At 42.1% G+C, this 13,346-nt stretch overlaps 1 protein-coding gene across 4 annotated transcripts in view; it reads left to right on the top strand.

Moving 5' to 3' along the window:
• SORL1 (sortilin related receptor 1) overlaps positions 1-11,278 on the top strand; it is a 100,483-nt gene extending 89,205 nt beyond the window's left edge. For all 4 annotated transcript variants that reach the window (XM_068135380.2, XM_068135381.2, XM_068135379.2 and 1 more), the window contains 9 exons: positions 1,686-1,782; positions 1,940-2,130; positions 2,479-2,598; positions 3,191-3,352; positions 4,539-4,725; positions 6,769-6,878; positions 7,149-7,326; positions 8,248-8,436; positions 8,644-11,278. In XM_068135380.2, the coding sequence (XP_067991481.2) occupies positions 1,686-1,782; positions 1,940-2,130; positions 2,479-2,598; positions 3,191-3,352; positions 4,539-4,725; positions 6,769-6,878; positions 7,149-7,326; positions 8,248-8,436; positions 8,644-8,711 (1,302 nt within the window). In that variant the 3' untranslated portion in view covers positions 8,712-11,278. The remainder of the gene's footprint in view (positions 1-1,685; positions 1,783-1,939; positions 2,131-2,478; positions 2,599-3,190; positions 3,353-4,538; positions 4,726-6,768; positions 6,879-7,148; positions 7,327-8,247; positions 8,437-8,643) is intronic.
• The last annotated feature ends 2,068 nt before the right edge of the window (positions 11,279-13,346 follow it).

The raw sequence follows: 13,346 nt of genomic DNA, 5'->3' as shown, positions 1-13,346 counted from the left end.
CAAGTCCTAACAAAGACTTTTAAAATGATGTGTGCAGATGCCATTCGCAGAGTCCTTGCTTGACATTCAGCATTTAGAGGATAAAGTACAGACAACCTCTGTGGGTGCATCCCTTAGGCAAGAAGATTTATCCATAAAACTTCCCCGCTGACTACAGAGAGAGTAAATTGCCACCAGGATATGGAACCGCTGACATCCAGGTGTTCCGCCAAGTCACTTCACCCAAAGTCAACAGCCGTGTTTGTGTGATCCGTTAAAAATCCCTTTTAAATGCTGGGTGTCAAGCAAGGTGCTCGGTGTTCACTTTTCTATCAATGCAGCTTTTTTATTTAAGGCCTGGCCTCGATGAGGACTATATAGTTGGCATTGATTGACTGGCACATTGACTGACTGGCGATTGACTGGCACCTTCAACATATAAAAAATTTACAAAAAACACTTTTAAAAAAAGGAAGCAGCATGTAGTATTTTAAAAGTCTTTGGTATGACTCTGCTGGGGTTGAACCGTATTCAAATGTAGTAGGCAGATAAACACACTTGGTCCAAGAAACCAGATAAACACCCTTGGCCATGCGTGCCAGAAATCAAATTGGCGTTTTTGGAGATTGACCCGCTCTGTTGATTGTGATCTTTGAGTTTTCATTTTTGTTATCATATTTTTTCAGCTTCTCCTTGCCGACTTGTTTATTCGCAGTGATATCCGAAGACAAAAGCTCTCGCAAATTATATATGAGCAACTGTTGAGGCCTCATACTGTATTCTGAGCTATCGATATGCAAGCATTTATTATCTCCATGCTTTTTGATAAAAAAAAAAGTGTGGGTTATTGTAATCGGCATTGTAATCGGTCTGTCCGCCATGAAATCTCCTCCTAAACTGTTGTGCAGAAATTCACCAAACGTGGTAGTTATGATCACCACGTAGCACAAAGGTGCGAGAGCAGCGTCATTTTTGGCCCCAACCCCTGGGGTGGGGTCAAAAGGTCAAATACCAAAAATGTCATCACACACATTTTAAAACATTTTTGAATGAAACTTTGTATTTGCAATCGACATTTGGAGATGCATGAAATATGTAAGGATTTTTTGGATTTGTCCCCTGGTTCATGCCCCAGGGGGTAGGGACTTGGGGCTACAGGGGTAAAAATGAAAAAAAACATTTAAACTCAAAAATTTGATATTGGGTCATTCCTGGTGGAACTTTTTGGCTTCTTTCAACTTTGCTGTACGTGGACAATGCGAGGATTTGCAATAGCGCGCCATCGACTTCACGCTAGTTTTTATTGCATACTCTGCAATGTTTGCTGTAGCAGTGTAGCTAGATGATAATCGTAAATGTAGAGTGGAGTAAAAATGTGACGAGTGTTAATATAGAGGATTATATACTTCTGCGAATGTTCGGGGAAGTTCTAATTACTTCCGGATATGGAAGCATCTCGCGAGTAACGAGCAGTTTCTGCCTTTGTCTGCCTCTAGAAGCCTTAGGCCTTGCTAACGGTGCACTGCAGTTCCTACCGAGATGGCTGTTCGCAAGGTTTAAGAGCCCATATACATGCTTGTGAGCGGCCTACTATCCGACAGGAACCGTTCTGGCACAATGTAGACCCGCATTATGTTCCTTCTATCCATTCTATGAGTTCTTTCACCACCTCTATGTTTTCTTTTATTTCCTGCCTTCCTTTATAGCCCCAGAATTACAATGTGAGTCTGAAGTGGGCCTTCGAAGGTTTTCAGGAGGAAATGAAATTCTTCAGCGTTGCTGGAACAGAAAACTCCTTTAAAGGTATTACTTTGAACGACCATGGATGCTGTTGTAGTGTTGTAGTGTTGAGCAGGAAGTTGAATCCATAGGTACAATACTCAGAAAAAAGGGCTCCTTAAATATGATCTGTCTTTGCTCCTCGTTCTTACCGCTCTCCTCCTGTCCCTGTGTCCTTTAGTGACTGAAATTGCTGGCGGCCAAGAGTATACCGTGTCCTTGGCTATGGATATGGGGCATGGAAGTACTTCATTTTGGAGTCCTGAGGTTCTTCTCCAGCTACCTGGCCCTGCTCCACAGATGCCTTTCCTCAACTATCCTAAGGCTATAAATTCCACCACAATGTTGTGCTCGTGGAAAGGAGATGGGGAGGTTAGTCATGCAGTGATGAGCAACTGGAATGAAAATGGAGGAGGGTGAGGGGAGGAAATGAAATGGTACAGTTGGTCATAAGCAAAAAGCCTATTGATTTTGAGGCCAAATTTCTAAAATCCTCAATTTTTATCCTATTAACTTGAAATTTGAAGAGGATTTGCATATCTGGTCACTGAATTCAACCACCAAGTATTTTTTTGAGGTCAACATAGGCCAAAGGTCAATAACTTATTTGGGGATCTCACAAGTATCGTGCTATGCACGACATATTTCTTGTTTGTTTATTAATTAATGTTAGCAATCCGTGTTGTTTAAGAATGCTTGGTATCCCTGGTTCTCTTCCAGGAATTTGGCCTGTACTCTGGCCAAAATGAACAGAACATGTGGGAGAAAGGGCCACGGATCCAGACGGCCAATCACAATGCAACGATCACTGTTCCTCTTCATGAAATGTCCATTTTCATGGTTTGTATTTATAATGTAAACCATGCTTACCACTTTTCCGTGTTGTCATGTCAATCCATTTTCATACTTCTTGGCTTTAAAAAAAAAATACTTGGGCTGAGGCTCGCAATAGAGCTGACACACACACACACACACACACACACACACACACACACACACACACACACACACACGGACATACTGACGGAACAAACACTTAACACAGCCACTGAGCTTGGGGGAAGTGCCGTCACTTCCTGGGATACCCTGGGTAACCTTGATAAACTTCACTTGATATCTTGATATACTTGGTGGCTTGGTATACTTTAACACTTGACCTCACCTGCCCTTTTTCACAGCTGCTTGACCATATAACTGCATCCTCTTTCATCTTCTCTTATTTTATTTTTATTGCTCGGTAGTTAACCTTCACATTACCTCCCAATCATCTTGATAAGATGTGGATATTCCAGTTTTACATGTTGTCCTCCCCTTGTATTTTTTCAAATGCTGTGTACGACATCACATTGCCTCATACGTTTTCATTCCTCATTTGTCTACACTTGTTTAATTTCCCTTTGATCTCCTAATCTTGTGCTTTCTTTCTCTCCAGGTAAGAGTCCTAAAGCCATTTATCGGTCCTCCATCAAACCTTGCCATCCGTTCCACAGTGGAGTACGATGTAGCACCATATGGTCTGCATTCACCCAGGCTTTCGGAAACGTCGGTCACCCTCAAATGGAGTCCGGCATACGGTGCCTCACAGAACTTGAAGGTCACTTTTACATCTCATCTTCAAGTTACTTTTTATTCCTTCTTTAGTCCTTCAGTCTTCTTCTTCTCTGTTCATTGCCTCCTTTTCCTGCTTTTCAATTGTGCTCGTAAAGTTTGTTCCCTTATTCTTTCCCTTTATTTCCCCATTTGTTGTTTTCCTCTGCTTATAACTTGTGCATATCCTCATATCTGCCTTTCTTTAAAGTTTTAGCGTCTTGCTTGGAATTTGTGTCATTCAATTTTGACTTGGTTATAAGGAAGTTGGTAGACTTCCTATGTAGGGATGACCCAGACACTCCAGATGTTTAATACAACACAAATCCTCAAAAACAATCTACCAATATACAAACTTATAAACCTGTAAGGTACCAACCAGTCATCTGCAGAGGATTTCACATCCAACAACACTTGTGAAACTCTTGGGCAGCATCCCTGATCTACAAAACTGACATACATTGGCAAAATAGCCCTTCTTCTTCTTTTCAGATAGCTTGACTCAAAATTGGTTGTAGCTTAGGACAGGAACAGGAATCAACTGCATTTTGTAGTGGGGAGGTTCATGACTGTTCAAATTTTTCATAACTTTGAAAGGATTCTGCAAAGTAAGCATTTCTGCACAGCTACACATATGACAAGGAAGGGCCATGGGTTGTTCCTACAAATTACACTGTACTTCTCTCTCGATTTGGGGTTCACAAACACTATCTGAAGAGTGTGTGTATGTGTGTGTGTGTGTGTGTGTGTGTGTGTGTGTGTGTGTGTGTGTGTGTGTGTGTGTGTGTGTGTGTGTGTGTGTGTGTGTGTGTGTGTGTGTGTGTGAAAACGGTTTAATATTTCACTGGTTCAGTTCATGAATGGAAAAAGTCAACCTACACTGGTAATTATTATCATTCTGAATGGATGCATGGATGTACCAGGGAGCAACCATTATTCAAACAAAGATGTAGGGATGTTTCACATGATTATTTCTTGTGACCACCCCTACCTTGTTTACATACCTTTTTTTTTTTAGCATACTATCCCTACATCCTTTCACATTTAAAAAATGTTTTTTTTAAATTACTTGTGGATGTAGTCATACAACTATCACTTGCCGATCAATCAAGTACTATCAATACTGAAGATGTCTGAACACGCACAATGTGGTTGTTGGTGTTTTGTAATCGCCATTTGTTCGCTCCACGTAGAACTACACAGTGTGGGTAAAACCAAACGACAATGATGCGGTATCTGGAACACGGGCTTATCATGTAAGCTCAAAGGATTTGTCGGTGTCCACCACAATCCATGGTCTATCACCGGGAGAGGAATACGACGCGTGGGTGTCTGTGGCCAACGGGTCCATCAAATCTAATTCGCTGCATTTTGCAACAGGTAAGGCTACTGTAAAACATGGACAGCAGACTGCGCATTTGCGCTCGGGAGAGCTTTAGATACTTTGGATGCTTTAGATACTTACTTTGAGCTGCAGTCGTACGTGTATCCCCACACGGGTTTGGTATTTTGTTTGAATGATGTGTGAATGATATACAGTCACGTGAAAAAGTAAGTACACCCCATGTAAAGTTTTGACTTTTTCAACATATTTCAACATACAGCTATTTTGTCTTCATTTCAACAATATTGAGAGATAAAGGTGATATAATATAACAAATATCATGAAACATTTATATTTGGTAGTCCATTGTATAATTTAAATAAACATAAATGCAAATTTCGCATGTGGAAAAAGTAAGTACACCCTTGGCTCTAATAGGTGGTATTGCCCCCTTTGGCAGAAACAACCTCAAGTAGGCGTTTCTTATAACTGTCTACCAGTCTCTGACATCGACTGGGAGAAATTTTTGCCCACTCCTCCATGCAGAATTCTTTCAGCTGTGCGATGTTTGAGGGGTTTCTTGCATGCACAGCTCGTTTAAAATCCCCCCACATCATCTCGATGGGATTTAGATCCGGGCTTTGACTTGGCCATTCCAGAACCCTCAATTTCTTTCTTTTCAGCCATTCCTTGGTGGATTTACTGGTATGTTTAGGGTCATTGTCATGTTGCAAGGTCCACCTTCGGTTGAGCTTCAACTTCTCCGACATGGCCTCACATTATCCTCAAGCACCCTCTGGTACAATGAAGAATTCATAGTGGATTCTATGATGGTGAGCTGCCCAGGCCCTGATGCAGCAAAGCTGCCCCAAACCATCATATTTCCACCACCATGCTTTACAGTTGGTATCACGTTCTTGTGGTCAAATGCTGTCTTTGGTTTTCGCCAAACATGTCTTCTGGTACTGTGGCCAAATAGCTCTACCTTTGACTCATCTGTCCAGAGCATATTGTTCCAGAAGTGCTGGTTTTTGCCTCGGTGTTCATTGGCAAATTTTAGTCTTGCCCTGATGTTCTTTCTGGACAGCAAAGGTTTCCTTTTGGCACACCTCCCATGTAGATCAAATTTGTGCAGCCTCTTTCTTATGTTAGACTCGTACACTTTGACGTCAACAGTGGCAAGAGCTACCTGTCGGTCCCGTGATGACATTCTGGGGTTCTTTGAGACTTCTTTCAGCATCTTGCAGTCTGCTCTCGGGCTGAACTTGCTGGGGCGGCCTGGCCTGAACAAGTTGGCAGTTGTTTGGAATCTTCTCCACTTGTAGATGATCTTCCGGACAGTCGAGTGATTGATTTCAAATTGTTTGGAGATCTTTTTAAATCCCTTCCCAGACTCGTAGGCATCTATAACCTTCTTTCTGAAGGCCTCAAAGAGCTCTTTTGATCTAGGCATGGTGATGCCGCACACTTCAACAACAAAGAGCAAACCAAACTAAATGTCTGAGGTTTAAATAAGACAGGTTCCTCCAAGATCCTCTCTAACTATGTTCTAATCATTTGCACCTGAGCTGGTGCACCTGATTCTAATTTTAGGTATTTGAAGTCATGATAAATGTGGGGGTGTACTTACTTTTTCCACATGCGAAATTTGCATTTATGTTTATTTAAATTATACAATGGACTACAAAATGTAAATGTTTCATGATATTTGTTATATTATATCACCTTTATCTATCAATATTGTTGACATGAAGATCAAATAGCTGTATGTTGAAATATGTTGAAAAAGTCAAAACTTTACATGGGATGTACTTACTTTTTCACTTGACTGTATATATATATATATATACTGTACTCATTATTTCTCTCTTTCTCACACTGCACATCCATGTTTGACCCCCACTTTAAGGTTATTATAATTGCATCGATTCAAGAGAGGGCAGCCTTATGCCTCAAACAAGAGCGTTATAAGTACAATGTTTTTTTGTTTTTTTTAATCAAAAAGACGTTCCCGAACATGTCTGCAATCGTCACCAAACTCGATCAGCATTCGTTATAATCAAGTTCTCTTTTCTATCAATTTACCTTTTACCCTGAAGATCCACTGGCAGCTCCTCGAGCAGTTAAGGTGGTACCCTTGGGAGTGAAGGAAGTGATGATTATATGGAAGGATCTTGCTCTTTCAGACAAAAACTTCAATCGCAGCAGGGTTTGTCTTTTATTTTATTGTTTTCTTCTTCTTCTCTTACAAAATGTATCCTGTGACTCATCTTCACCTTGAATAACCTCCTCTATCTACCTTGTTTCACCTAACTTTTTCTCCTCTGTGAGTCTTGACTCTTTATATGCAGTGCTTGCACATAAAAAAAAAAACAGTCATTCATTCAAGTCTTTAATGTCACGTGATAAAGATTGGATGCTCTTCCTGACATTAAAGTTATTATTGTAAATACCATGACCGTGAAATTTCTGACCGCAGGGTTATGTAGTCAACGTGACATCCCTAGAATGGAAGAAAAGCCCTTACGTGATACAAACAATGGAGACACATGTCTTGTGGACCATTGCTGAACCTGGCCAGATGTACCTGTTCAATGTGCGTGCAGCTTGTCGCCGTGGAAACACTTGCAGCCTTGCTGCCACGACCAGCTTCCAGGGTAAGAATGTGTGAAGGTGGCAAAGTGATGTAAACGCACGACATTACGAGACAAATCCAATTCGAGAATCACGTGAGAGTAAAATGAGGTGCAACAAAAATGTGATATCTGCGGTGTTCGGAATAGGAAGAGTGAAAATAATGAATGAATGATCGTTTTAAGGCCATTTTCCCCGCCAGAGCAGGGGTTAGCCTTGCGGGCCCCATGACAATCATGGTTCCCTGTTTGAGGCAATGTTTTTTTTTATGGCCGGATGCCCTTCCTGGAGCCAACCCTTAGTCGCCTCTTACGATGTGCAGGGATACGGTGTACCTATTCTAAACTGGGGTACACACCGGGATAGGAAGAGTAGGAAGAAGAAAAGTGTTCTGAAGGAAATAGAAACAGAGAAAGAAAGTAAAAAGAAAAATTACGTTTTGATTCATGATTTCTTTCAAAATCCTCTTCATGGTGTAATGCGCCATAATTTTCGTCCTCGAGACGTGACGTCATGGAATGGTCTGGTGTTGTAAGTGTTCTGGTAAAGGCCTGGCAGCCTTTTTGTGGCTCTCCTTGTTTATAGCTGGGCATGAAAAATGAACTGTTACTTCCTACATTGATGAAATTATTCACTCAAACTCAACCCTCCCTCCTCCTCCCCAACCACTAACTACACCACAAAGCCAATCACACCTGCCCCCTCCTTTCTACACTCCATTATTTGGTACTTTAGGGTATTCCTATAGATAACTCCATCATGGCCGAATAATTCCGTGGCTCAAGTGTGGTCGATCCTGTGATAAACATGCATGAATGCTGTTCCCCATTTGGGGTTTCCTCCTCAATCCACAGTCCTTATACCCTTGCACATCCTTCTCCAAATCCCACTTTCCGGTTCCTCCTTTCATATGTTCACTTTCCACTTCTTCCTCTTCCCTGTAGCTGCACATGAAGAAGAGAAATGGGATAATGCATTAGTGGTGATCCCTGTGATCGTGATCGTTGTGCTGCTGACCTTTGCGGCATTCATAACTTGCTTGATCCTACGCAGGCGCTTTGGCTTTACCAGACTAGTAATTGATGCCAACTCTCACTACAATTCTCGCAATGGCTCGGCAACACTCTATCTCGGTAAGGAACATCACAAGCAACTTTCTTGCTGCTCTCCACTGATTCACCGTCTCACACAAGTCTCACTTACCATTGCAAGGCCTCGATCATAAAACAATTCTCGACTCGCACTTCCTCCACGAGCGTGGTCTTAAATTGATACCCTCTTCTTCTTCTTTTCCTCCCCACTTTGTTTGTACCCGGACCCCGTCCCATTTGTTTTTGCAGGAGATGATGAAGACGATGATGTACCAATCCAGGGTTTCTCGGATGACGAGCCACTTGTGATTGCGTGACAGGTTCAGTCATTGGATGAGCATGTGTGTGTGTTTGTGCCGTAATATGCACTGTGTTATAACTAAGATCTCCTGGATTCCATTCGGGGCTGTCTACATATGATGTAGGTAAAAATCTCTGACGTCATGATTACCCAACAATCCTTCCCATATGCTGCTGTGTAAAAGTTTTAGACATTTTCAATTTTTCTACTCTAATGCATAAGGAAACTAAATGCAAATATACCTTTATGAAAAAAAACATTTTCAAATAAAGAAATTTATACACAATATACCTTGATATAAACTAATAGTGAGTATGTCCACCATTTTACTTCAAAGCCATTGAAATTCTTCCAGGGGCACTTTAAAAATTTTTGTTATAAACTCCTGTGGAATGGTGTTCCACACTTCTTACAAGACCTCCCAAAGATCATCTAAGTTGCTGGGTTTCTTATTACTTTTTAGTTGTTCACAATCATCACGTACAGCTTCATTGATATAGTAGGCTATTCCACACGTTGAAGGACTCCAGATTCCTCCTTATTTTGCAAATAAGTTTTAATTATTCCAGTTGAGTGTTTTGGATCATGATGTTGCAGTAAGATGAATTTTGGATCAATAAGTCTTGCACCACTGGGTGTTGTGGGTTAAAATTTGTTTGTACCTTGCTGCAGTCAATATTCCATCAATTTTCCAACACCACGTGAGGATATGCTCCCCCAAACTTGAATTTAACTTCCTCCATGCTTAATTGTTGTCTTCAAGCAAGGTTCTTTACAAGTTTCAGTTTTTCATCGTCTCACATACATCTTATGTCGGCTCGATCCAAATCACTGAAACTTCGACTAGTCTGTCCAAAGCACCTTTGACCATTGCTCCATTGTCCAATTTGTGTGTTTTTGTGGATATTTCAGCCTTTTAGTCTTGTTCCCCTTTCTTAACAGAAGTTTTCTTACTGCAACACATCATTTAAGTCCTGATTTCAAAAGTGACCTTCGTACTGTTGAGGGACGGACAGCAAGACCTGAGCCGTCTGCAGTTCCGTTGTCCATTCAACGCTCGTCTTCTTGCTATTTCTCATCCATGTCAGACAACCTTTTGGGTCTTCTAGTCCTGGGCTTGTCCATTACAGATGATGTTTCTCTATTTAACATTCATATATTTTAACTCCTGAATGTGTCTAAGACTTTTGCACAGCAGTGTACGTCTCATTGATTTTTCTTTTCATCGTATTCCTGGCCCCTCCTCACCTCTTAACCCCACATTGTATCATCATCTCGACTCCTCTTCATTGTCTCCCTATTTTTCTCCTTTGAGCCCCTCTCCCTCTTTATTGTGTACAGAATATGTGGATGGCCGTATTGTGATTAAAAAAAAAAAAGTATTTCAAATTGCTTTTAAACAATCCACCTCTGTGCAAAACACCCTGTCAATATGATTGTCCACATACTGCACTGTGATTGGGGAAGCAAAGACCTCTCATTTAAACTAAACCAGACTCACCATTTAAGATAAGCTTGTGGTGATTTGCATTGAAGGGAACACGTACGCACGGTATGTCCACACACGGTGCACTCAGATACGTGTTATTTTGGGAATTCAATTCAATTCGGAAGGGATTGAAAAAATAATACAAACTGAATTTGGGGAGAATCATGTACGGCCAAAAGCATCTGTACTGTGATTTTTGTTTTGGGTGTGGGATGGAGAATGAAAAAAGGAAACGGGATTCTGTGTCTGTGAACTATTGGAATTGAGTATATCGCTTTTGCGGAATGGTTTCACATGTGATTCTAAAGTTATTGGTTACGGTGAACTGAATGTGTACTTTGAATCTTCTGCATCGACACTTGGTTCAGTTGTCTCTATGTGTTTGAATGTCTACTTTGCTATTTCTTTGATGCAAAAGCCACTTTAAGTAATTTTTCTTTCCAAATCGGAATGGTGGGTTCACGCTGTGATTTGTATATTTTTGGGAATGATCCGCTCGGACACCGGTACTGCCCCGGTGACACAAGGTACAGGGACAGACAGGGCAATGATGATGATAATTTGAACGATAATATTTAATATTACCATTTTAACATCCCAAAGAAATTTTTGAAAAATATTTTTACATAATACTTTTTCTTACATTACTGTCTGTCAGAGCTACATAACCTCTAATACTCTTGATCTCCCCCCCTCCCCCCCCCCCCACGACATCCCACTCTTGATGTTTCCCTTCCTGCCAATGACCTCTTTCCTCTTTGTTCTCGATGTTGACCCTACTACCCATGACCTCTTGCACTCGACCTTTCCTCTTCTGCCTACAACGTGTTGCTCTCCATTTTTCTCCTCCCACCCATGACCTCTCGCTCTCAATCTTGACCCTACTACCCATGACCTTTTGCTCTCCATTTTTTTCCCCTCCCAACCATGACCTTCTGCTGTCCATTTTTCTGCAAGCCTTTAAACTCACTTTAAGATGCCCTGTGGATAAAATGTTTATCTCTTTGTACATAAATTAACTCTTCCGTTATCTGTTGTCTGGGGGCAAACTTGAGTCCTATTTCAATAAATATAATAATTAAATTGGTTGTCTACTTTGGTGTTCTTGTCAATCTTGAAGGATATTTGCTCCTTCGCAATGCAACATCATGTACAATCTCAATTGTGTGAACGATGCCAATCTTTGCTGTCCTCCGTGAGGTGCCCCGTGAGATCCCCCAAAGGGTTACAGTACACCGGGTTTTTTTGTATACATTGTCGAGGCTCGTGGAAGAAGAGACAGTACACTGAATTGACCAGCACATTACAGACAAAAACACTCATGCAGGACGCAAAGGGAACAGTTGTCACTCATGCAAAAGGAGTAGAAGAGAGAATGGGGTGTGTGGTGGGGGGGGGGGGGGGTGGGAGGGGAGAGGATGTATGGGGTGCACAAGGTGGATACAGAAGGAAACTCCAAGGAGGGCAAACTGTAAATTTGGAAGGAGGGAGGATAGGGGTTGGGGGTTTATGAGGGTAGCTGTTTTGAAGACCTGGAGGAAAGAGAATGGGGACGTTGGTTCAACAGGTGGGAAAAAAGAGGAACGAATGAGTGGAGGTGAGCAGTGGTCCTGGATTTATGTAGTTTCACCAGAAGGGATTGATGGTGGATTGTGTGAGCCCTGCAGAAACCTGGTGCGGGACAAAGCAGGGAAAGAGCAGAGGTGCAAGACCAGAAAGGAGGAGGCAGAAGACAGATTAGACCACCGACCTGTCTGTAATGACGGAGTGATAGACCCGTAGCTTCATCACGTGATATTCCAATAATATTGGAAGGCTTTGGTTTCCATGGCGTCAAGCTGAGCAAGACCTAAGGCAGGGGAGCAGTGAAGGCCTTGTAGTTTCAGGTGTGCAATGGAAGGACTTTATACGATGGAGGATGCCCAGTCGGTGGTTGGCTTTGGAAGGCAACTTTGAAATGTGGTTTTCCTAAGAAATATCATGTCTGATAGAGAGACCCAGGAGTTAGAATGACTGTTTGGAGTGTTTATAACCCTTGTTCGAAATAGCAACTCAAGACTGTTCTGGTGATTATTCTCTTTTTTTCCAGGTGGATTGATGGAAATGTTTCAGCTAAGTGTTCACTACTGTTGTTATGCTTCCCTCTCTCTCCTCCTCTTGTCTCCTGCTCCCTTTATTACATGTTTCATGTGTGTTAGCTCTCATATGAGCCGAGACTAAGTATACAAAAAGTACTCCAAACAAAGCACTGATGGGTGTCATGAGGTAGTGTAGCATGTAGACATTAACAACTTTTATAGCATACTTTCATCAACAAATAGTACCCAGACTCCAAACAGCATATGAAGATTAAATAAAATGAAAATTTCCAATAGGGTGGAAACAACTCAGGGAAAAGGTATCACATGAATAGGTTCAATTAACAATTTGCAATAACTGAAAACAACTATTATACTGGTATGAGCCAATGCCATCTCAACACAATTGGGATGAGACGCAACTGTGTAGACACCCAGGCGGTCACCAAGCGAGACTGAACCCATGCAGGTCGGGTGCAGTGCAGGGGACAGCTGAGGTACGGATGGATGGCTGACCACAGACTCAGAAGTGAACATCGATGGATGGTGAAAGGCAGCGATACATACAAGGCTGTATGGCTGCGGAAACCTCCGAAGGGACCTCTAGGACCAGGAGCACAGGTGGTTACAGTGGGGGTGGTGGTGTCCAACAATCCAATCCAATACTCCAGGTCGCAATCAGACTCGAAAGGGGGTTATCAGATCGTGCCGGTGGGGGAAGGAAGGACGTGAGCCTGAACCCGCAACATTCGTCCTGGTGAATCCCATAGGAGGTTGAACGCAGCTGACCGCCCGCACGGATGTAGCAATGGGGTTGTGGCTCGTATGTTCACACTCACAAGTCTCACAGCCAGCCCAGGCCTGGGAGGCTCAGGTTTCAAATCAAGGTTTTCTTCTTCCCTATCGGAACAGTAGGCACGAGGCAATCCATAGTCTGTTGTATTCTTCTTCCTCTTCACTGTCGGAATAGCTGGTAATCCCCACGTGACGACTTGATAAATGCTGGTGAGGCTGACCAGTTGCCTTACAGGCTTACACAGTGGATACGATTTGCCCAGCACACGAGAACGATCTTTCGGGTGGT

Source organism: Myxine glutinosa, chromosome 14, assembly GCF_964187855.1.
Source record: "Myxine glutinosa chromosome 14, kmMyxGlut1.1, whole genome shotgun sequence".
In the NCBI taxonomy this organism is placed as follows: domain Eukaryota; kingdom Metazoa; phylum Chordata; class Myxini; order Myxiniformes; family Myxinidae; genus Myxine; species Myxine glutinosa.
The sequence above is the reverse complement of the archived record's forward strand: the minus strand, read 5'-3'. Positions and strand labels throughout refer to the sequence as shown.